The 25,144-nt window shown below is 40.1% G+C and overlaps 1 protein-coding gene across 3 annotated transcripts; it reads right to left on the reverse strand.

Annotated features, from left to right (window-relative positions):
• Window positions 1–1,049: 1,049 nt before the first annotated feature.
• On the reverse strand, window positions 1,050–22,054 carry LOC121673723 (cytosolic phospholipase A2 epsilon-like). 3 transcript variants are annotated; one of them, XM_042047330.1, is made up of 21 exons: window positions 21,901–22,054; window positions 21,519–21,602; window positions 19,564–19,636; window positions 18,621–18,757; window positions 17,684–17,815; window positions 14,714–14,754; window positions 14,245–14,287; window positions 13,862–13,925; window positions 12,432–12,598; window positions 12,198–12,290; window positions 11,797–11,834; window positions 10,508–10,643; window positions 8,990–9,126; window positions 7,763–7,985; window positions 6,864–6,978; window positions 5,759–5,896; window positions 5,175–5,282; window positions 4,533–4,724; window positions 3,835–4,001; window positions 2,808–2,988; window positions 1,050–1,686 (listed from the first exon to the last, which is right to left on the reverse strand). In XM_042047330.1, exons 1-21 carry the CDS (start codon window positions 21,925–21,927, stop codon window positions 1,448–1,450), a joined length of 2,535 nt encoding a protein of 844 aa, XP_041903264.1. In that variant the 5' UTR covers window positions 21,928–22,054; the 3' UTR covers window positions 1,050–1,447. The 3 variants fall into 3 exon arrangements, with proteins under 3 accessions (XP_041903264.1, XP_041903265.1, XP_041903266.1); XM_042047331.1 differs by lacking the exons at window positions 14,245–14,287; window positions 14,714–14,754; XM_042047332.1 differs by lacking the exons at window positions 19,564–19,636; window positions 21,519–21,602; window positions 21,901–22,054 and having other exon boundaries at window positions 18,592–18,672.
• Window positions 22,055–25,144: the final 3,090 nt, after the last annotated feature.

Here is a 25,144-nt window from a genome sequence, read left to right on the forward strand (position 1 = left end):
CATGCAGTGTTAGATGCCTGGAGCCAGATCCCAACACAAACACCAGCATTTGTCTGACTTAAGTCAGTTTGAGCTGCTAAGTTAGACTATTTAGGCAACCTAAGCTTTCTAAATATGCCCTGACTTCTGAAAACGGACCCCCTTTCCACAACTCATTCTAAGCCATCCTAATTTTCCAGATCTGCTGCCAAAAACACACATCATCACCACACCTTGGGTGAGTAAAGCTGAAGGCCCAATGCCAAGTGTTGCAACCACCAAACACCAGTGGGTGGAATACACCAGGCACACACTGAATTGCTTATATTCCATCTTCCTGGAGCTCTAGTAATGAGACTTGAAAATCTTTAAAATACTTAAGAGATGCTTTGCAAAAGAAAATAATCACATCTTAAAAACCCCATTTCATTATTGTTTAAAAATAGACTTGTGAGTATAACTGAGCTGTCAGACTGACATCTTTCTTTTCTTCTTTACTAACAGAAAACTATTGCAGTCTTACTGGTGACACATAACGTCAAATTATCCTAACCAAGGGCAAGGAAAGAAGGTGAAAAACTGGCTTTCTGCTTAAGAGGGCTGGTGAAACAGAATATCAGTAACTGAGAAAAAGGAAAGTTGTTAGACTTGACCATTTTAGATCCATGAAAAAGAGATGAAAAGGTTACTGCCAACAGTTTCCTCTTATGAAGGGTGACTTACTGGTTTGATTCATATTGCAGCAGTTTGACAGATACTGCTGGTGTTATCTCCTGTTAAATGAACCGATGCACAGAAAAGGACTGTCTTAGAGGTAACACCAGATAATGTTATCTCCTGCGTTATCATTCCAGTCACCTGCACTCTTGAAAGCAGAGTTTCCTTCCAGTTTTCGTCTTCCACAGTTGAAATGACAGCTTTTCTTTCATCCGTCCTCAAAGGTTATTAACAAAGCTCATTGTTCCCTCGATATTTGATTTCTCGGTATCAGAAGCAAGAGTAACTTTTTCCCAAACTCACTAGCTGAGATGAGTCCATAGGACTTAATAAAACCCCCATACTTCAATTACTTCAACTCTAAAATTCTTATTTTTAATAAGATTATGCATGAGTACTTGGTATTTGAACAGTAGCTACTACTCTGCATGTATATTGTTGCATACAACAATAAGAAAATAAGATCTAAAAATGACCAGTTAAATACACTTTCTTAAGCAACCATTTTTCTAAGACAAGTGTGAGAATCTCATGAACACTACCCTGTTGGTTATTTGGATGGCAGGGGGAATAAAATTGTAGCAGCAGCTACACACCGACCATCTCACTCTTACAGAAGTCAAAGGAGTTGGTATCACAAATTCTGTTGCCATCACAAACATCTGTGAGCTTGCAGCAGGTGAATATTTATTAGTCCAGTACCAAAGCATTTGTGTATCTCCTTCTGATGAGATTTTTCAAATCACTTGCTTTAAGAGTGTTTACTTGAATTAGGTGATGAATACTTTTTAAGTCGCTTCTTTCGTTCCACTGCAGTTCGCAAAGCCTGAAGAATTAAATGTTTATTATTCAGGATGTTGTAGCTGCACAGGTTAAGGAGTTTGTTGAAATTCTCTTCAGTGTATGTAAGCAGGCCAGTGCCATAGGGAGCAGCACAGGTGGACACGTCTACTCTTCCCTGCTCCATCTCTGTGGGACCACGCTCCACATCTGAAATCAGAACGAAGCACAGCAATGGGATTGAGGTGGAAGACTGCAGTGCAAAATACACAGTTACAGATACAAGGAGATGAATTATCCCCTGAAAATGGTTCAAGATTTAATTACTGTATAGTAACTATGTCAGCTGCACTAATAAAATCCACTAGTTCGCTGCTTGGCTGCAGTCCAGAATTGACTGGCAGAACAACTTTCCATGCAAAATGCTTTCCTCTCTAAATTAAGGTTGTGCATCAGAATATTTCATTTTTTAAGATTTTGAATTTTGTACGTTTAACTTTTCAGTTGAGTTCTGAGATGACAGCTCCTTATCTACCAGCTGCTAGAAAATTACACCAGAGAGCTCCTGGATTGGGAATCCTCTCTATCAGGCGGCTGAGATTTTAAGCATGTGCAGCAGAACAAATAAGATAATGGACAGCATGAGGTCTTTTCCAATAAGATGGTTCACGGATTTTTGTTCTTTTTTTGAGGAAAGTTTCCTGGATCATACAAAATTAGCAATAAGAAAATTGGAGTTGATGCATGTAAAAGTATTTGTAAACTGAAACTCAATTTGCCAAGTAGGGGTTTTTTTCTGGTGAAACAAGCATTTCTTCTATTGCTGAACTAAAGAAAACAATCTGGCAACTTGTTAAAAATTACAGGTCTCAATCAGCCTTGTTACCCTGGCAGAGCCTTTGCTTCATTATATGTTTTCAGCACATTCTATTCGCAATTTTTTTTCATGTAAAAAAAGTAATTGGAGAATTCTAGATTTGTTAACCAAGTAAACATTATATCTCCTTATGAGACTGTTAGGTGACAGTGTTAGCTACCAGTGGATATAACTTAGTAGCTGTCTCCTCTCCTTTATTAGCAAAGGTACATGACCTGTTTTAAGTGCCAGAGGGAGTTTCCCTCAAGGTACAGCTACTCATGCTTTTATTTTTAAACCCCTTCATTCCGATCCCTGATTAGCTGGCCAATACTAAATGCATCACTACAGGACTGGGAATATAATAACTTAGCCAACTCAGAAGCTTGCCAGTGTCTTGTTTTGGAAGAGGAACAAATTCCATGGATAAACTGGATGAGACAATCTCAAAAAATTATTAATGCTGTCAACTTACTCGGTGCCTTGTATTTTTGGAAGGTATCACACACCAGTGGAAAATAAGCCAAGATTGGTGCCTCTAAGCTATCCTCAAACACGTAGCACTCCTTCAGGTGTTCCCGGTCTTCCTGGCTCAGCTCTGTGCTGGGGAATGGGATCCCATGCTCCAAACAGTACTCTGAGAATAGGTCCAGTGGCTGGCTCAACAGAGAGGAGAGATGCAACACAAAGAGAGGTTGAAATGAGACCACCAAGCCCCATAATGTTTTGCTGCAGTAGACAATCTGAGATTGATTAATATGTTTATAAATAATGCTAACTATGCACTGGAACAAACATACCATCTTAATTTTGATATATCTTGGGCAACAGAAATTTGGTTGATTTGCTAACACTGTATTTTTAAAGCAAGGTTACTATTTACTGAAATTTATATGACATTCAGATAATTTTTGTGATTTAGTGGGCACAGTAGAGGATTTGGATAAGGAAACTTTGATTATGTGTGGCTTCTCAGATCAAAGGTTCTTAAATATTTGCATTCAGTGCATCTGTCTATGCCTTCATGTCCTCTTACAAATAAATTACATTAATTTCAATCATATGAGCCCCTCAAGGCTTCTTCAAATGCATAAAAAAAATCCTGACTAAAACTCATGCCAACACCAAGAGTCAAACGTAAAAACAAAACTTTTCATTCCAAAAATTTCAAAATTATGTGTCATGTACTAATTACATTGTAAAAGTTATTTAACTAACTGTTGAGGATCTTGGTAGCAGGATGACAGATACATAGAACAGGACATCTTCTATATGTCTGTGCTCATATGCCTGTCCCAGACAGACACTGAAACAGCCCTGATGAAGGCAGTGACATCATGGTCACAGCATTGAATAGTACCATTGATACAATCATTTAACTTAATAAAAACCAGACCATTTTCTGGAGAGAAAGAAAAAAAGAGAGAGAGAGACAGACAGCTGTGGTGGCAATTCAGCTGCTGGAGTCATACAGATAAAGAATCACTTCTTCAAAACATCACCAGAGTCTGTGATCCTCCACTGTAATTTAAATGGAGAATGACATCCACTTTCCTCTCTGGCCTCAGAATGGGTGGGCAGCTGGTGTTGATGAAGAAAGCTGTATCTATCAGCTTGAGATAGTCACTCATTTCATTCAGCTGGTTGGGAGAAGAATCCAGCACTGTGTCTGAAAGGAGAAAACTTTTATTATTAATTACTGCAGGATCAAGTCAATTTTTTTCAGAATTAGCGCAACAAGAGGAGAAAGAAAAGACAGATGATGTATATTAGTGCTTGACACAAAGCCCACAGTTAAGTATTTGTCTTTGACACAATTTTAGTATCTACAGATCAACTCTGAGATCAGTAAGAGGGAGCAGTTCTGAAACTCAGCTTCATCCAAAGTGATAAATTACTCTGCTTTTTCAACACGTGTAAATTTGTGGATATTTAATTTCCATGGAAGTTTCAAATCACTCTTTTATGGATTTTCCTAGAAAGAAAAGAATTTAAGCAAGGCTGCTGTGCTTTCTCCAAGACAGAATTGAGACCATGAGTAAATCATCTGGGGCTTGGCAAAACCCATTCCACAAACACGTTAATCAGATAATATTAGTCAAATTTTGCTTTTATGATAAAACTTATCAAATACTTGTCCTCAGCAAGTATCAGCACCCGAATCTCCTTCAAAGATATATCTAAAGCAATTTACAATTACCTTTCCACATGCAAAAGCTCTCATTGTCCAAATATTTGTTATGTAGCTGCAAGCCCTTGAGAAAATTATGGTAAGTTGAAACCACTGGCCGTCCAGTCAACATCTCTCGAAGACTTTTGGAAAGGTAACCTTTGGGAATGGATAAGCAGGTTGTCTGTTCATGAGGCTTCTTGGGCAGAGCAGGATGGTCCCCTGCAGGAAGAACAAGAAGAGGGTATATGTCTGCATTTGGTCAGAGTGTTTCTCTGATAACAATAACAACCAAATCACCGTGGCCTCCAACCCCATCTGTGACTGAGTGCATGCAGAGTGTTCTGGGCAGTGGGTTTCAGCATCACACCATCACCTTGTTGTTCTCTGTCTGGCCTCTCCCTCCCCAAAGGGCTCTGGTAACCCTCTCATGACTAACAAAACTCCCCAGGGCTGTCGCACAGTGAGCAGCACAATGAGCAGCACAATGTTTTTTCCTGTTTTACAGCACAACTGTTTGTCTCTAGCTTTTCCTTCATTCTCAAGGGCTTGGTGTCCCCTAAGCCAGAAATAGGACACAAAAACAAACCCTTTACCAAATGTCATGTTTCACATTTCAGAGAGGTGTGAAGAAAATGCAGATGCAAGAGAAAAGTAATCTAAAGAACTAACCAATGTCACGCTCAGCGTCTCGAGTCCATCTGTGCCAGAAGTGTTCTGAATGACCTGAGAGGTAGACAGCATCCATAAAACTCTGGGAAAATATATTGCTCCATGTGCCTTGAAAGTGTAGAAAAAAAGAAAATGTGCCATACTTAATATTAGTTTGAATTTTTAGAGCACAGCTATGGCAACATACTTGGATCCAGTCTCTGTTTTAGTTATGAAATATTATGAATTTTCATATAAATATCAAATGCCATGCCATTCCACACGATATCTGGCTTACAATCAGGCCATTTCTGAATCTTGGCTGTCTATAAAAGTCAAGCTGTGAGTTTAAATACTTCAGATGATCAGTTTGTGTGGGGGTGTGTGTGTGGGGGGGGGGTGTTCTATTTAGGTCTAACCTAACACATTCAGCAAATTAGTCACATTTGTCTCAAGAATTCGTTTCCTCTTTTGTCACTTTTGGCTGGTTTGTTTGAGATTGAAATTGCATCAGATACATTCTGTGGTGTACTAGTATTCCAACTTGCAGAGCACCTCTGTGTAGCCAGCTCTTAAGGTGACGTTTTCTTGCAATAATGAATTACCTTCCAAGAAGCAGATGTGGGATTCTGGGATCTTCTTCATCCGGTGACCCATGAAGAACTCACTACCAAAATCCTCTGAATGAACAAAGGCCCCATATTTCAGGAGACCCACCTCGTAAGGTGTGAACTCCACCCACTCTGCAAATAAGGCATCAAAGTGGGTTTATTGCAGCTACCCAAACACATGTAAAAATCAGCTTAGAGAATCAGAAGCTGGAAAAACAAGGCCTACAGCTTCACCATGGTGGTGACAGCCAGTTCAAATCACCATGTTTTGAAACAAACAGGTGCCCTTCAGCATACATGAATGCAAAAGCCAAATTCATCTCCTCCACCAAAATCCATTCATCTTGGGATTCAGGTCCATTTCTGCACTAAGAAGCCAAACCTGGAGCTGAAAGTCCACTGATTGCAAAGGCCCTGCACATAGTGTGGCATTTTTAGTTCCTCTGAGTCAGCAATGACACCAGCTACTATTCGTTCTTAAAACTCTCATAATCACTGCCAAGAGGATAAAAAACCCAAACAAACACCCTCCCCACACAGAAACCTTGCAACTGTGCCTAGGAGCAGATGACCGGGTTCAGTTGCAGGACATCCTGCTTCATTTATGCTGGAAACACTATGGGAATAGTGATCAAGGTCGCTGATCATGGTACAGGGCACTGCCCCTCCTCAGATCCCTCTCTGGCTGCAGGGAGCTGACTCCTGCTCTCACCCCTCTCCATCTTTTCCTTTCTCCTCCCTTCCTTGCCCTCCTCCCCACTCTTCACAGCTCTCTTGGACTACTGCTTCCTGGGCAGAAGACCCAGCAGCTGAAAGGGGCTGTGGGGAGTAGGTGGGGATGAGTGAGAAAAGTAGTGGCTCTAAAAGCTGCCAGCAAAAGACATCTCCACCCCCCCACCGAGCAGTATCTACAGCACTGGTAGTTCCATAGTATTAGGACGCATGTTTTTCATCCAAATCAGAAAGCAGATATGAAAACAGGAGAAAAGAAATCAATTAAAAGATTTATTGGCTTGGACTTACAGTAAAGAGTTTTGGCAATAAATCAGCCTTAAAAGGAGACTCTTCAGGTTATAGGAGGGTATATGATAATCTGTACCTTTAAAATCCAAAGTGCTGAAATCATCCTTGACATTGAGGGACAGGTATATAGGGAGTGGATTCTGCCCCTGCTTAACTGCTAGTTGCTGATCCGAGAGTTTGTGAGTACTCTCCTGTTTACAAAGAGCAGAAGTCATTGTTAAAAGATGAACATGATGTATGGAGTTATTACAGTATCTAAACATGAACTATCAATGAAGTATCTGCTAAACCTCAGCAGGTTTTGTTCTGTGTGCTTCAGTAGTTTGGTCACACAAATGTGTTCATGTGTTATCTGCCATGAGCCCTCGCCAAGGCATTGTGCTTATGAGAGTTTTGGCGTGGGGGACATGGCAAAAATGCAAGAAAAGTGTCTGTACAGTCACAGGGATATGACTTGCTTTAAGGAAAGAAAGATATTTAGCTGTCTTGGAGATGCTGCAGAGAAAAGTCAGCCCAGATCCACTTCCTTTAACACAGCTTATGGGTATATATTGCTATGCCTGAACTTAGCTCTGTCAGAGCCTTGTCTCCTCTGTGTGTTACTAGAATGATCACCTGACCCAAAATTAAAGATGGAAAATTGGTTTCTTTAACATCTTGAATTTTTACATGCTCAGACATCTCCTCCAGATGCTTACATTTTAGGGTTACTTTGTTACCTTTGTTCTAAAAAGCCAAACAGAGACTTGGATCCAGTCTCTGTTTTAGTTATGAAATATTATGAATTTTCATATAAATATCAAATGCCATGCCATTCCACACGATATCTGGCTTACAATCAGGCCATTTCTGAATCTTGGCTGTCTATAGATGTCTAGATGTTTTGAGAGTCTTTTCTCTAACTGAATCCACAACCTTAGACATGGGAAGTTAGAAATCCTCTGAAATAAGAGAGAGAGAGAGAATATAAAATACCTGATCATGTAGCATACAATCAATGAAGAGTCCCCATAAATCTGTAAAGGACACCTTGTGCCCCTCTTGCTTTCTCTCACAAAGCTTATTTTCATAGTATTTCATATGATCCAAAGAGAAACAGCACAGCTTGCTCTTGGTCACGTGTTTCCTGATATCACCAATTGGCCCACTGAGATCCTTTTGTGACCAATTTGCATCTTCATATAACTTTGACATGGTCCTGGATAAAACAAAGATACCGTGGTTCATCACAGGGCCCATGACAATTCATTTGGCTTATAACACACATAAGTGTTTTGTTTCAGGCTACATGAGGTTCTTGCCCTCCAACTTTTACCTTGGAAGAGCATTTCAAAGCTGAGGCAGAATTTAGACTTCATAATGATTTTTTTTTTTTTTCCTGCACAGATACATTCAAAATCATCCTAAATTGTTTTTTCTCAGAATCAGAAGAGTAATAAAGCAACACTGATAACTTAACTCAAGCTTTTACTAGAATTACCATTTGTCCAAGCCACAGCTTCTGTCTGAGGCCAGTTCCCTCAGGTGGGTCAGACCTTGCGTGAAATGTTAAGCTGGAGTTTAGCAGCAAATATTGCCCTGGCAAGTGCAAGAGCCCCCTCCTTGGGCGTGCAGCAGGTGGGTCACCTCAGACTCCTGGCATACAGAAGGGCAGGCTTGAGCTGTCAGTTCCCAGAGCTCAAGCAGACTCCAGTCATCCCCTCTCATCCCCACCCCACTTGTTCTCTCTCACATACTTTTAGAGCAGCCCTTCAGAGGCAAAATGTTTTAAATCCCTTGACCCCTCCTGGTTTGTGCAAGGCAGTCACCACTGAGTGCATGAATGACATTTTGAGTTTCTCAGGGCTGTTCTTTTAAAGTCTGTTTTTCAAAGATGTGTAAGAGTTGAGCCAGAAAAATATTACAAGAGGACTTTTGAAGTGTTGCATGCAACTAGATAACAAGTCACCAAGGCAAACCATCCCAGCTTGTGCTCTTTTCTTTTTGTTTCTGTAAACACTTCAGTGCAGTTATAGAAATACTGTCATTCCCATTAGATTTGTTTCTTCTAGGAGGACAGCACTGAGTGGTCCCACGAAACAAGCGCCAAAAGGAAGCCAAGTGCCAGCATCAAGCTGAGTAAATTCATCAGTAAGGCAAAATTGTTCACCAGGTTATCACTTTGCTAACACAAATGGCAAGCACAAGCCCAACTCTCCTTACCATGTTGTGGCAGATAAGCCACTGATGTATGACACACAGTCCAAAACACCCAGCTCCTGGAGAGCCAGAAGACTGCCAAACATAGCCGTCATGGACCGCACTCCCCCTGCTGCAGTCACGACTGCCACCACTGGCACCTGCTCAACGCACAAAGGCACAGAGTCACTCCACTCATCACCAGAAGAAACATATGAGTGATGGCAATGCAGCAAAAAGTAACAGCAACACCTGATTCAGGTAGGTTTTGATTAATTCACCCTCTTCAGGGCAGTGCCTAGGTGTGTGTTTGAGTTGTGTAAACTTTGGTGGAATTTAGTGTACACCAAAAGCATTTTCCTGATCAGTGATGCTTTGGAAAGTCAGGAGCTGTAAGTACATTTCTTGTATGTGAAAACATATTTTCAGATTTTCTCAATGTATTTAATTTTTCCTCAGCTGTCTCCTTCAGAACACGTTTTAAAGCTCTGAGTATAAGGTCAGAAGAGCAGCACAAAACCTGCCTGCATAATTTTTCTTCCTCTATGTATATATACAAGACTTTCCATTTCCCAGACAGATGATGCCCAGCATTATAGATCTATTTTAACACCCTCTTTCTAGCCCAGATTACCTCTACCTTCCCTGATATCAGTGCTATATATAATTTGGTTTTACGTTCTTCAGGGATGCAGCAATCCTGTTACATCCTCCCTTTTATGTATAGGCAGCACTTAAAAACTGATACAACAAATAACCAGTTTTAGGAATATATGATGCCATTACCTTTAATCTTGTCTTCACTGTATTTTACCATCTGCTTCAGGGTTTTTTTTTATTAATATGGCTCAAAACCCTTTTATTCTCATTTAATAACAGCAAGTCCTATTCTACTTGCTATTTAAGTTCATGAGCACTTTAATTTGGTTGACAAAGGCTGTCCTGCACACACGGGATCTGAACAGAGCAGTGGAGGAAACACCACACAGGCACATTGTCCCAGACTCTTGCTCCAAGCACCACAGCCCCATAACAGATTATTGTCCATCAGTAATGGAGCAGCTACCTCTGAGTTCAGGGATCCCCAGGAGAGGAGGAAGCAAGAGGTAACACCAAAAAACACACAAGACAGATGCTACTGTACCAGTGTGCTGTGGGAGAGTTGCAGCCTTCTCTGTGAGCCATGTGGTAGCAGAGAAGAGGTGACAAAGAGGAGAAATGGTCTCAGTCTGAGCCATCAGATTTCACCAGGCTTGGTTATACACACACCAGCTCGTCAGCAAATACAGCTTTTAGGTGCCCCTGAGTGAGGACAGAGGTTGGCAGAGAATAAAGGGCTATAACTGACCTACTGACAGTTCCTCTTTCATCCTCTGTGCCAAAAACTTGGATATGGTCTTAGGTGCAAATGACAACCTGGCCTATACAATTTAGTCTAGAATATGTGGAAGAGCTATATGGGCAGTCATGCAAGTACATCACAGCCACTTGTCCCAAAGTGGGTCATAATACTTCAAGTTCCCAAGATGATGTCCCACATACCTCATCCTCCTGCAGGTCTTCATCTAGATGAAGAACATTTTTCAGAGCAGCAGCAACCACCTTCTTCCTTTTACCGATGAAATCCTTTTCCTCTGCACACAGATCAAACCCCAACCGCAAATCTAAATTCTTGCAACTGGAGGATAAGAACAGGACAAAGCATTGCCTGCAGCCATTTCTGCTGGAGACATTCAGCAAAACCAACAACAGTAAACCAGTTTAAAGTAACGATGCTTCCATATACATGAAAGTCCCCCCACGCAATTGAAAGCAGGTGTATGCACATCCCAGACCCTGTGTTTGTGCCTTCCTGTGGAGATTTTAGACCAGAATTATGTCCTGAACAATTTCACACAACGATAAGGAAGTTACATAAATAAAATATTCTGCTTGTTTAAAACAAGCAAACAAGCTGGATTCAAGCTGTTTCACATTGAACTCTGGTATTTGGACACCTCTTCACATTCTCTTGCTATGTGTTTGTTGCCTGAAGCACAAAGGGGGCTTAAGTACTTATTTAAACTTAACACACTTTAGTTAAAAGGACCCTAATACCGAGTTAGGCTTATCTTTACAAAGAATTTGTGCTCTATTTGAGTGAGGTGTCTCTTAAATTTATGCCTTCTGCACACTATTACAAAAATCATGTGCATGATTCATTCTGTAACCTTTTTTTTCCCACAGGGCTCCTGTTTCAGAGGTTTTTTTCAGAAGAGAAAGGGAAAAAAAAAAAAGCTCTCAGTCTCTCCTCTGAATATCATTCAGTAAAAACCTCTGATTTATCATTCACCTGAAACTAAGGCTTGCAATGAAGCTAACTCATCAACAGGGGGTAATGTTGCCCTTCAGAAAATCTCTGCAAGCCAGTCAATAAATTAATTACTGCCCATACGTTTCTTTGAAAAATGACCTGTAGATGTCTTGTAAATTCATAACAGTGCTAGAAACATATTAGAAATGTGGTACACATAAACGTGCATGTATTATAGATAAACGTTACAAGACAGGGATGTTTAAGTATCAAAATTACAAAGTGTCAACAGTAGGAAAAACATTGTGATGGTTTATACCCCATAACTAGCTACCACCTATTCCATTCTAAATTCTTACAAACCAATTTAAAAGCTTTAAAAACTTTAAAGCATTTTATTAACCCTTCCCCATATTTTAGTCATCTTTATTATCTGTTTTGAAATTATCTACTTTAAGATGTAGCTTCCTCTCATCTAAAGATGATACTATGAAAGGAGGTGGCCCAAGTAATTATTCAAAAGCAATAAAAGATTTACCTATTTTCCTCATTCACAGAAACTTCATAAGATTCCCCCTGGAAATCAAGAATGAAAACACCATAAATTTTAAATAGAATTGAAATTTTGTAAAAGCAAGTTCTACAGTATTAGCAATTATTCACATATATAGTCTAATGATAAATTTTTGGTCTCTTCTCAGGCCTTCAGCACACAATCCTCACTAACATCCTGCTTTTAAACTACTTTTAAAGCAGCCAGAAATTCTGAATATCCTATTTTCCCCCAAATCATAGTTATGTTTCTAAATGTAGGCAGAGCTAAGCATACAAATAACTCACTAATGCATTTTTAGTAACGAAATTAATACATGACCAGATATCACATACATACAGTTTACCTTGTTGAAAGAATTCCAAATACTGTCAAAGGATACTCACTCTCATCACTGTCACTTTCTTTCCCAAGTCCAGAGAATGGAGAGGCACAGCCAGGGGATTACTCACATCCATTTCCCTCCTACCTGAGCCATGCTGATTTAAAGAGGGGGAAAATGTTATAAGGAGAATATTATTTATAAACCCTAGACACAAAAACACCAGATAAGGGTTAACTCATGATTCTTCTCCCAAAATTTATGTTAGGTGTTATCATTATCCATAAGCAAAACATACACAACAGAAAAAATGCTCCTTTGGCAGAGTCATGAGCAGTCTGGGTTGACTGTGCTTGATATAGTGGAACCTGGTGGTTTCACTGCTTCCTGGTCTGCAGTGAGGACCTTTGGAAATATCCTGGATTTCTTCATAAGATCCTTTCATTGTGAATGTGAAATCTCTCCCTAAGAACAAAAGCAAACCGCAGGGAGAGGTTAACTGCACCTAGCCCAGAAATTAGCAAATAAAAGTGCCCCAAGTTAAGCCCGGCAGCCTTAACTAAGGTTAATTTGGACCACAGCGTTTTTCTTCCCCTGTGACTAGTGTGCAGTACCTGGCCCTTTGAGCTCCCCTGGACTGGAGGGCCTCAGAACTGACCAGCTCTCAAGCTTGTGATACTCAGAGAACTGATCCCAAAAGCCAGTGGCAGAGTCTGGACTGCCATCCCTGACTCCTCGAGGCTCAACCCTTCATCCACTGAGAAATGCAAAGGCATCTGTTGTGAGTATTTCACCAACTTAAATTAAGGGGAATTAAACCGAGGGGAATTTTTAGCAGGCACCTTTGTGCATAATTCTTTGTGTGAAAGCATGTGGGAATTGATTTGAATACCCCATAGCAGGTGTAGTGACCGTCTTACATCCCTAATTAAGTTACTTATCGTTGTGCTTATAGGAAATCCCACTGAATTGCTTTGTAAATGTTAAATTACATGATGATTAAGTGGTTCTGAATCCTTTAGACAAACAATCAAGTCTGAGGCTAAGTTTGGCAAGAGGGTCCACCCTGAAACTCACAGCTCAGTGTGAGGATCTCCTCCACTCCTGGTACCCTTTCCTTTTCCTTCTTTATCTTTTTGCATCCCCGGTCTCCACATAAACAATTCTAGATTGATTCTAATCTGATTTTTCTTTGTATGTTTCAGGTATGAAGTAAATAATAGATAGAACCTTGCCATCAAACTTTGTCACACTTTTACAAATTTATATTAAACCTGCATTTGCTGATGTCTTTGCCAGGGATTCTTTAAGTGACCTAAACCATTTGTGACACCCTGCCTGGTGACAGAGAGTGTGTGTTACAGCAGTGGATGCCGCTAGCGGCATTCACATCCCCTGAGCTTTCACTGAAGTCTTTCTCCTCCTGAGAGTTATGTCTCCATTCTTTTACTTTCTGTTTTCACCAGAAAACAGAGCTAAAGGTACTTCAGTTCCATCACACTGCAGTGATGTTTCCAAGTCTCCCAGCCACCTTCACAGTTTCTCTTAAGCTACACAGTCAAGCCTTCTTCTGAGGATTCTCACTATCAGCAAGTAGGTAATTCAGGAAACCCTTCAAACCCCAAGCAGCCCTGATAGACTAAAACAGACCAAATATTTATCCAGATTCAGCTGCATTTCCCATAGCACAAAAAAGCAGTGACAAACAATTTAAATCAGTAAACTCACTTTTGTGAGAACTCTTCATTTTTGTTTCATTCACATGTACTTCCAAACAGGAAACTTCACGAGACTGGAAGAGAGAAGCAGTAAAATCACTGGTCACAGAAACAGTTCAGGATTATCACTGAGGTTGTAGGGGTCCTGTAGAAACACCATGCTTGGCCATGATGGTCTGTGGGCACGAAGAATTTGTAGAAGCTGATTATCTTGTACAAATCTTGCGAATAATACTGTGGTCAAGAACACCAGAATAACTGGGGATCTGTCATTACATTTAAATACCATTCAGTCCCCAACAGTTAACACAAGAAATTTTTCTCCCTATCTTCCAACCACATCCTTCAGTTTTGCCTTACTGTAAGATTGGCATATAAAAAAATTATAATTACCACTAGTACGCCATTAGTAATTATCTTCTCAGATACACCTGGTCTGAAAAGCAAAACCAAAAAGGTTTATTTAAAAGTGCATATATAAGCAATAAACCTCCAAAAGCAAATAGTTCTCTGAGCTCAGTTTTTCTAGCTGACAAGTACCATCAGCACTTCTATCTTTCCCCTCTGTCTTGCATCCTCTGCCAGATCACAGTCCCACACCTTCTCAAGGATTCTCCTTCTTTCTTATTGCTCCTGATGAGTATCATCTCTCTTAGGCTGAATCACAAATAAACGCCCATTCTCAGCCATAAACAGTGAGACTATCACTCAAATTCAGGCGAGAAAAGCAACAATGGAGAAGATGTTGAGGTGGGGCATCTGAAAGCAGGTACATGGAGCCACTTCTCCAATGCTGCATTACCACTCCCTCTAAAATACAGTTTTCTGATGAGAACCTCTTTAACATTTAGGCTTTACTTACATGTTTTCCAGCAGAAATTCCACTTCTAGTTCTTCCTGATTCTGAAAATAGGATTTACTTTTAACTTATGAATGAAAAAACATTTTCCTCTGATACAATTCTGACAATTTTTTTAAAATGCTCTCTGTTCCCACACCCTCTACATCATAATATGAATGGATACAGTTTTCTGTGGCCACCCTTTGATTTCACCTCTCCACTGCTCTGCTGTTTACAAACCAGCTGTCCCCACCAAGAAAGAGAAGATTAAGTGTCATAGAATAGGGAGCAAGGGTCCTATTATTTATTTATTAGTAGGATAAGACATGGGCCAATCAATGCTGAGGAAGGGAAGACTAGCAGGTGAATGACGTAGGAGAACATACTTAAGAATGAATGGACCTAGTACAGTGAATAAATAGGGAGTATGCCTTGGTTAAAACAAAAGAACTTGCAAAGTAAAATGATTAAACATTAAAAAAGGGTGGGACGAGGGACAAACTTGGAAAATAAAAACTGCCAGGGTGAAGGGAAGAAGAGAGAAGACTGAAGCTGTGAAGGGAAATCACGGAAAGAGCTCAGGAGAGACAAATCAAGAGGAAGAGAGACAGGAAAAGTATAAGAATGAGAACAGCAACAGAGTAGCAAACCAACATATAAAAGAGACTGAATAACTGTATTGCTTCAGCCACTTGCTGCTCTGCGGGATACAGCTAATCCAGGAAATACCACACTAAAAAACTATATCAAAGAGATCTTCTGAATCGACCACAGGGAGGAAAACACTAGTTATTGGATGATACAAATCTCTTTCGGCCAAGTGATGAAATACTTTTTCTTTCATATTCAGAATAACTAACATTCACTGAAAAATATCACTTCTGTCTGGCTGCACATCATACTTTAACTTTGTGAAATGACTTTGAAAAACATGCCAAATCTGACAATGCAGCTGCCATGGTAAACTTATCTTTACAGTAAAAGTAAAGAGCAATTTTGTATTTACTAGTTCATATCAGTAAATAAGACATCTCTGATGGCTTCTCTTACAGCTGCATCTGTGGCATGTAACCCAGCAGTAGGTAGTTCTGCTTGCTAATTTCTCCCAAAGTCTCTATTTCATGAGAATTACAGTGGTTATAAGATTGTAATAGAAGGCTGAGGCACAGATTTTAGAAAGCAGTCACCTCACAAGATGCAAGACAGACTGTATCAAATATCTGATTGTGCCCAGACTGTACTATCCACCCTATCTGATGGTCTATTCCACCTTTGTCCAAAGAATAGCAGAAACAAGGTTCAGAACAACCTGGCTCATAGCATCTGCCTGATTGTGCTTGCCTTATGTTCCCATCCTTCTTATGCTGTTTTACACTCACACAAATTATATTTAAGTCCCGCTCACATATTTGTGGGTGAAAAACCCAGAGCATAGCAATGGAAATACTTGTTACGCCACAGAGAGCAGGAGGCAAAGCTATCCTGCTGCTCTGACATCACCCATCTGACCTCCTCAGCCCTCCTTCTGAGATACCTTGGTAGATTAAAGAAATCATTATGGGCAGAGGTGGCTCTACAGCCTATTATTAACATTGCCGAGGCTGTTGCATTACTAAATAACTTTCAAAAAAAAAAAAAACCCAACCCTTACGTCTTCTAAAAATCCATGTACAGACCATAATCTGCGATGCCTCATGGGTGCCTAATTTGTCACAAACCAAAGAAGGGCATCTTGACCAGGATGTTCCTGAGAAACAGCTCACCTAGTCTGACCTCCACCACTTCCACCTTGCTAATAGGCTAAAACAGCTCTGCACATGCCTCAGAGCAAACTCAGGGTTTGAATCACACCTGGAATTATCTCAGTCACATGAGGCTTTTTCTGAGGAAGGCTGTAGCCAGCTGGAACAGGTTTAGAAAGCAGTCCTTAGTAAGGATTGGCCTTCTAAAAGAGTAGCTAATAAACACTCTCCAAAGCAGTAATAATATGAAAAACAGACAAGAGTGTTTCCCAAAGAGCCTGTCTGACACAGTGATATAGAAATAAACGGAGCACATCAGTTCCCGGGAACTGTAGATTGAAGCCCTTGGCAGAAGAGTGAAAAAGCCCTGAAGTTCTGTCACTACACCCTCCAAACAGAGGTGGTGTTACATTTTGCAGAAAGTAATCTGAGTACATATTCTGCTCTCTTTGAAGACGAGTGCGTTTTCTCTACCTCTCCTCTCAGCAACTTCATCCACTCAGTGTTTCATAAGATACTCTTTATCTCCTCTTTAATACAACCAAATACAATATTCTTTGAGACACATGCAGCAAATAAAACTCTTAGGTCATACAGTCAATTAGAAAAAAATAAAATACTGATGATATTCGTCAAGGCCTGCCCCTTCTGTGCTGGCTCAACCCCTCTAAAATAAATTTGTAATGCTGTAATGAAGGAGCATAAGCAGACTTGCTGAGATTTTTTTTTCTTCAAGTTGTTTATTAGAGGAGGAAAAAACCCTAATATATTATTACAAGAATGAAATACTTCATTAAGAAAGCACATTATCTGAAATAACTGGCCAAAATCCCTGGTAAAGCTGAGAGGAGATACCCCTATGAGCTACTTGCCAAAGGGTAAGGGCAACTGCCTGGAAAGGGGAACAGGGTTGTTCCCACCCCTGCTCTGTCAGTCTCCTACAAAAGTGATGAGACCCCCTAAACATCAGCTTCTTAATTTTTGACTCTTATTCTCTGATTTTTCAAAATATATTTTTGAAATTTAAAAAAAAAAGAAAAAAAAATTAAGAATAGGAGAAGCATTTTGCATCTAATTCTAGTCACAACAGGGGATGTTTGTGATCCTTCTCCTAAAACCCAAGCATTTAACTTTTTTTAGTAACATCTTTTTTAACAAAGTTTCTGTGTGACACCAATTAAATGTTTAATAAAGGTAGTAACTTGAGACAAAATTCTAAACAAGAGTATTATTTTCTCTATCCACTCACCTCTGGATTCAACTCAAAATGCAGGCGAACTTTTTCTCCAGGTTGGATTTTAGCCACATCAAAGCGAACAGTCATAAGCTGGTCATCTGGTGTAAAAGTATCCTCATCACAGACTGTCAGCTCCAGGATGTTCTGAGAGAGGCAGAGAAGGATGTAAATGACACATTCTGGCACTACTGAGCCCAAAAGGAAGGTCCAGCAAGAGCCAACATTCAGCCCTCATGTTGTTCATGTGGACAGACTCCTGTGACAGCATGGAGCTCAGCTCACAGCCCGTGTGGCTCAGACTGCAGAGCCAGGGACTAACCCTAACAGAGGTAAATCATCAGATTTGGCAGCCAAAAAGAGCTCCAGAGAAGAGGAAATACAAGTGACATGTATGATGGTAACATGCACCAGGCAGAGCAGAGTTACACATGCTATTCCTCAGATCATTTGTGGATTCAAAATTACTACCTTGAGAAATTTTGGCATTTCATCAAAAAGCAATAATAAAGGGGAAATTCTTAGCCCTTTACAAACGGAAGTTAAAGCACACTACCAAACTCTTAACCAGATCTGAATTATAGCAATTCCCCTCACAGTTCCTCAGGGCTCAGATTGCCCATGGAAGCATGAGAAGATGCAGCGCTATTAAACCATGAGAAGTTGACTCAGAGTCTAGACTTGGTATCACTTGCACTCTGACTGCTCATCTATTTCTGCTAACTCTATAAACATTTTAACAGTTTTTTACAACTGTTCTGGGACAGGAAGAAGCATTCAACCTAATTCCAGATACTCCACTACCTTCTGAGTTTAAACTATTTCTTTCAGTCATGTTAACTGAGTTCAAGGTCTGTGTGAGCCTCAAGGGTCTCATAAAGAGCCTGCACACAGCAGGTGAAGATGCCCTCTTTAGCAAGCACCTGCTCACTGTCCCAGCAGCAGATCCCACCTTTACTTCACTCTGTATCACGAAGTGGAAAGTTTCATTCCAGACAGGGTTTCTGCAGTTGCGTACAGTTCTTGTCTGGGCTTCCTGACATGAAGCTGTTGGCAGCCACAGCTTGACATAGCAATCAGTCTGGCTCCCTGTGTTAACAAGTTGCATGATTAGTACAGCAGAACTTTGTTATTATTTCTTTTGCCCAGTCAGGGAAAGAAAAGCTTAACCTCTGAGGAGTCCTAAATATTTCATTAAACCCAAAGGAAAATATTCTGAGCTTAGAGTTATTTAACTTTTCTATTTAGATTTATATCTGTTTCAAACAAAGTCAATTTTAAACCACTAATTCTGTATGATAACAAGAGCCAAAGTATTTTATTTCAACAGTATTTTATTTGAACTAAGTACTCTGGCTCTTGTGATTTTTTAACACCTGTTTTCAAATATTTGGCAATTTCCAAAAAAATTCATATACTACTTCGCTTATTGAAATGCCACTTTTTAAAATTAAATGGAAATTTTAGTTTTACATCTAATTGTAATGCACAAGTCATCCACACTGACAGAACAATGAAGACACAAACACAGCAGCATCCAAAGCAACTACTGATTTTTCCTGTATCTTTCACAAAGATGCTCCTTTCAGAAGGGAATTGGGCAACCTGGAAAAAGAGGCACTGAAGAATTAGAAGAAAGGGAAATACGACAGAGCAGCTGATAAAGGGAAGGATAACTTCTTCTCCAACACAGAATTTCTAGTCTATTTCCTTTCTGGTTTTAAGTGTTTTCTAAGTTATTTTGAATTTAAATGAAAATTAAAATAAATACAACTTCTTCACCCAAAACCTCCTGAAATATTACTGTAATCCAAGCAACAGGTGTACAAGAGTAATAAAATCAGGTGACAGTAATTTTCTTGCTAAGCTATAAATATGCCAGCAGTGATACTTACACAGATCCGCTTTGCGGAGATTTCTCATGCTTATAATTTTTACAGAAAGCCAGCACAACTGAGGCACTTCTGGCTGCAGAATAATGGGAAAAATACCTTAATTATTAGCAATTAACTCAGATATAAATAACATGGCTTATCCTATAACACCACAAAGGGCATTCTGTCATTAACACAGTGAATATGCTTTCATTTTAACTATTTGAGATGTTTTCTGAGAGTAAATACTTTCTTGTGATTTGACATTGCATAAAGATGACCTGTCATTCATAACTAGGGTCTACATTAATCAAAATGAAACCTCATTAACACAGCAAGCAGAATGGATATATGTGTATAAACCAGGGTTTTTAAAAGAACCAGGAGTGAAGAAAGCAGGAATCACTAAATAAAGCTCTAAACAATGTAAGAAAATGGAAAGCTGAGAACACAAAGTAAAACTGGCAGTGTGTTAGATTATGTAATTAAACACTAATAAGCAAGAAAAGCTATAATTGTATGTGAATGCACATACACAAAAAACAAAGGCACAAACAGGTGATTCAGAATGTCTTGGCTTAATCAGGACAAACCTAGGCTGACCTGATTGATCTACCAAGGAGAAGCACTGAGGCATAGCAATATTGACATCCCACAGTGTAGGGTTCTACAGGGGAATAGCTTGAAGGCTCCACAACTCTCTCCATTTTTTCTGCTCTCACTCCACTCCCCATCACAGCTACATGCAACCCTACACTTGGTTACAGGAAAAACAAGGCAGTGTTGAAGAGCATCAAAAGTAAAATAATACATGCAGAAGCAGTATCTCCATTAATTAAATTGAAAAAAGCAATTAAATCTCCAAAGAATCATGATTTCTGAGAAACTGCCTGCTTAGGACCTGCTTGTGTACCTCTTATTTTGATACACCACTGTCCTGACAGACAGAAGCAGACTGAACATCTAGAAATCAATAAGTCACCAAGCCAAATGTTATTTACAGCCTACTGAAAAGATTCTCAACTCAACACTTTTCTCTCAGAAAGTGTCCTTCGAACAAAACCAGAAGGTCTGAAAGAAGCCCATCAACCTCAGCACAATTTTTGACAGCAGTGTTTCTGGAGATGGAGAATGAAAGAAGAACATGATCCTAATTGCTGCAAGCTCAACATTTCATCCCAAATACAGAGGATTAATTTTTCATCCTCATCTATATCCATGAGTTTGGAGAAAACTTATTCATGAGACGGCTTAAGTACTAAGCAACTATACAGACACAAACACAATTATTATTCCATAGTGCTAGCAGTTAGTTAATTCACTGGTCTCCCAGATCTAAGAAAGAGTTAGCTTCATATTTTTGCACTGAATACAGCTAGGAAACAGATTGAGAAAACCCAGGGGAGAAAAAACATATCATACTATTTTCATTTTTAAGTTACTACATATCTTTTCAACCAGCCATTACTCATAAAACTGATTAATTTGTAACATATCTTGTATGTACCATATTCAGTACTTTCCAAAACCAGTTCATCTTCATAAAAATCAGTGTTCAGAAGTGGCAGACATTGGAGTAAGCCATTTTATTTGCTGATCTGCCTCCATAAAGTAAAGGAAAAACAATATAAGGACTAAGCCTTGGGTGTTATGAGGTATGACTACCATCATATAATCATACCACAGATAAACCAAGACTAAAATCCAGCTCTCCCAGTTCCTTGCCTAGCATTTAAACCACAAGTTCATCATCTTCCCAACCCCTAAGTCACAGTGAATGCTTTGCACTCTAGAGAGCACACTCACAGAAGAAGCAAATATTTGCTTAACTAACTGTTAATAAATGTCACTTCTCACAGTAACAGTTAAGCTTGGGGAGAGACTGGAAAGGCTGACAAAGACTGCAGGTAAAAATGCCATCCTTTATGCCCTGCAGCCCTCTCCTTGCAATCCAGAAACTGCCTTCTATACAGTACCTCATCTTCAGCGCTGCACGGTCTTTCATGATCCCTCCTCCTGATTCCAATCTTCCTGTGCAGGTTTGCTTGGATGAACCGATCCTGGGGACAAAGAGCCAAAAGAGGGGCCAGTGATGAAACCCAGCAGTCAGTCATTTTCAGTTTCTACTCAGATTCACCACAGCAGTATCAGGAGACCCTAGCACTTCTCCCATTTCTCCTCTACATGATGAGATATATCCATCTCACCAAGACCATCTACCTGCTTCTTTTACTAATAAATCTGCCTACTGTAGACACATTTGAAATTTAAGGATCCGTTTTTCCCAAGCATTTCCTTTTGATGAATCTCAAATCAAGCCAAAGAGATTCTTCTGCCCCACCACTGATCTTCTCTTACCAAAGGTGAACAGGCCGACGATGCCATCAGTATCTTTGTTTCATAAAAAGCACCACAGTAACACTCCAGTCTGTGTGTCTCCCAGCTGGTAGGTGCTCCTGGACCACAGTATTTTCCAAGCAGCTGTGGCAGAGAAGAAGAGTTGTATAGATTGACTCATGGCTCCACCTCCCACTGATTTCAAAAGCACAGATGATGCACTTGTTCTGTGCCACATGAAGACTTGCCTTTTCTTTTTTTTTTTTTCTTTTTAACACCACAGTGATTTAGGGGGAAAAAGGAGATGGGTCAAACATTTTATCATATGCTAATCCCAGAATCAAGTCATTATCCACCACCATAAGCTCTGAATAAGTATACACAGAGGTATTTAGCTTTTATTAGGATTTTCGCTTTTATGTTTTTCATATCCTGTAATGTTTTAGTGTGCATCTCTATGACTCCATATAGACTATTAGCTCCTGTTCTCCCATTCTGGTCAGACAAAACAAATCCTCTCTAGGCCTGGACTTCAAGGACACCTTACTGTCTCAGGCCCCGAAATATGTACACAAAGCCTCTAAAGGGGGGAACAAACTTGGGGTAATGACTTCATTACCTGAAATTGTAATTGGAGAATTAACCCCAATATTAAATGGACCAAAATTACAAAAGTGTGAAAAACCCATGACCCTGTCATCCATTTTGGGTATAGCCTCTTTGAAGGCTTTTGACTGCCCAAAGTGTACCTTGAAGGCCCTCCAATAAATACCTGCTTTTATTCTCTTAATTTTGTCCAGCCTCTGTTTTCAGGCAGCCCCATCAAGGCATCAGAGAGATGTCCGGGGGAAGTTCCAGCCCCCACCAACTTCTTCAGCCAGATGCACAACTGCAAGGATTTTCACCAAGTTCACTACAAATTACAGCCACAAAGTGGAGGCTGGATGTCATAGGTTAGCAAGCGTAGTCCCGGAAGGGACGTCCTTGCTAAGGGGTGCTTACAGTTTCCTCTGGGAACTGACAGAACCTATCAGCTGGCCAGTTTGAATATGGACAATTCTCTAAGCCACTTAAAGTTGTGATCACCTCTGTGATCCACATTTAAGAATAGGCAAACTCCCCCTCCAAGCTCTCTCTCGTTTCCGGCGCTGGCACAGGTGGCTGCGGGCCCCGTGTGGGGGCCAGCGGGCCCGGCCAGGCCCTGCCTGGGCCAGGCCGGGCCGGGCCACGGCCATCCTGAAGCCATGGACCTGTTCCAGCCGTGGAACCCCCCCCACTGCCTTGCCGTGGGCAGCCAGAGCGGCTCGGCTCTCCCCCCTCTCCACTGCGATAAGAAAAATTCAACATTCCAGCTGCAAAGCTGCAAGGCCGAGGTGAGATTAACCCTTTTATTGCTGTGAAGAGCTGAAAACCTGAGGGAAGAGAGAGAGGAGATGCTTAAAGCTGAAATTCTGTTGTGAAGCTATGATATATCAGAGTATCCTGTTGTAATTCCATGAAGATATGGGGGGATGGAGTGTTCAACTCGTGAGCAAAAGCACCTGTGCTGAGATAGGCAGATGCTGACGCAGCTGTAATTTCATGAGAAGTTTGGACAGGGAGAGATGAACCAGATGAGGACTTTTGCTCCAAACGGGAAAGGAGAAAACCTCAGTCCGTAGAGATGAACCAGATGAGGACTTTTGCTCCGAACGGGAAAGGAGAAAACCTCAGTCCGTAGAGATGCTCCCAGAGATAGTCCTAAAGATGAAGATGATGAAGACCCTTTGCTCCCAGGGAAGGAGAAGGGCCTCTGTTTTTGTTTCTGAACGGCTCAACCTTAAAATTGTACCCCAAAAAACTTCAAGAGTGGACCCTCGAAGGCAGTTGCGGGAAAAGCTGCAAGTCGGGGGAAAGGACTCACACGCAGGCAGAGAGACTCCTCTTCCTAAATGGACTGAACAATATTTGGAAGTGGGCGGCTGTCTCGTTGTGATAATGTTTTCATAGCATGAGCAAGAAGAGACTTCTCTTTCTAAATGGACTGAACAAGGTTATTATGGAAGTGGTAAACAGACTGAACATCTCAAGGGTTGTCTTTTCACATTGTCAGTGGGAGAAGGGAGGAAGGTGGGGGGAGGAGGAGAGTTCTGAAGGTGGTATAATTTTTTTTCCTTCTTCTTTTAGGTCTGTTAATAAACTTCTTTATATTCTTTCAAGTTTGGTGCCTGTTTTGCATTTCTCCTAACTCTTATCTCACAGCAGATAAACAGTAATGAGTATTTTGGACCAAACCACTACACTGGATCTCACAGGCATTGGTAAATAGTTAAAGAAATCACTTTGTAGCTTTTCTTCTCTTTTATTTCCATTGCATAGAGGATGTTAAGAGGTCAGCAGAACCAGCCGGAACTTTTCTTATGGAAATGTTATTTAGCTAAAGTGCTGCTTTCTGTTAAATGATATTAGAATCTCAGAAGCTTTAAGAAAAATAGCTACCTACAGGTTTTTTCAGTCTTTAAAGATCCCTGTTAAAATTGTCAAGTCTGATTTCCTTTTAATTTTATAATAATTCCCCATTATTTTTCTGTAACAGCACTCAACACATAAAAACAAAAGGACCTAGTACTATTACTAAAATACAAAAATAGCACAGAAGCCAGCTAGTGCAATAAATATTATTAAAATCACTAAAAATAGGTGTTATGCAATACTAAGAAGTTGCAGTTGAAATAAGTTTTTTTAAAACTTTACTTTTTAGAATTCTCAAATTTCTAAGTCAGACTGAAAACCCTTTTTAAAAGCAGGACTTCTTAGGAAAAAATAAAAATCTGATTTTTCAAGCATTTCTAATGAAAGTATTTGAGTATTCAAACTGTCCTGTAGAGATGAGCTGCCTTAGATGAGAACTGCCTTAGATAAAGTTTCAAATTATTATTATAATTAGTCTTGCCTTTCATAGACTCAAGCATTCAATACATGAATATTTCTGCTTTAGGTTGTACTACCACTTATGCAAAAAAAGGGTTTTTGTTGGGCTGTTTTGTTCTATTGTGGAACAGTTATTACAATAGAGAACTATTTCACTTTGTTCATGTAATAACGTTTTTGAAGTAACGCTCTAATTTAAAACAAGAGATTCAGCTCACAGGGTTACAAGAGACTGAACACAATAGCCATTACATCACTCAGCTGAGGCTCTGAAGTCATTTTATGTCTCAGTTAAACGACAGTGGATTCTCCTCAGCTCTTTAGGGACAAAAGTCAGCCATCCAGTTAGATAACA

Source organism: Corvus kubaryi, unplaced genomic scaffold (genome assembly GCF_017639235.1).
Source record: "Corvus kubaryi isolate FWS band 111438036 unplaced genomic scaffold, C.kubaryi_AGA036_p1.0 66, whole genome shotgun sequence".
NCBI lineage: Eukaryota > Metazoa > Chordata > Aves > Passeriformes > Corvidae > Corvus > Corvus kubaryi.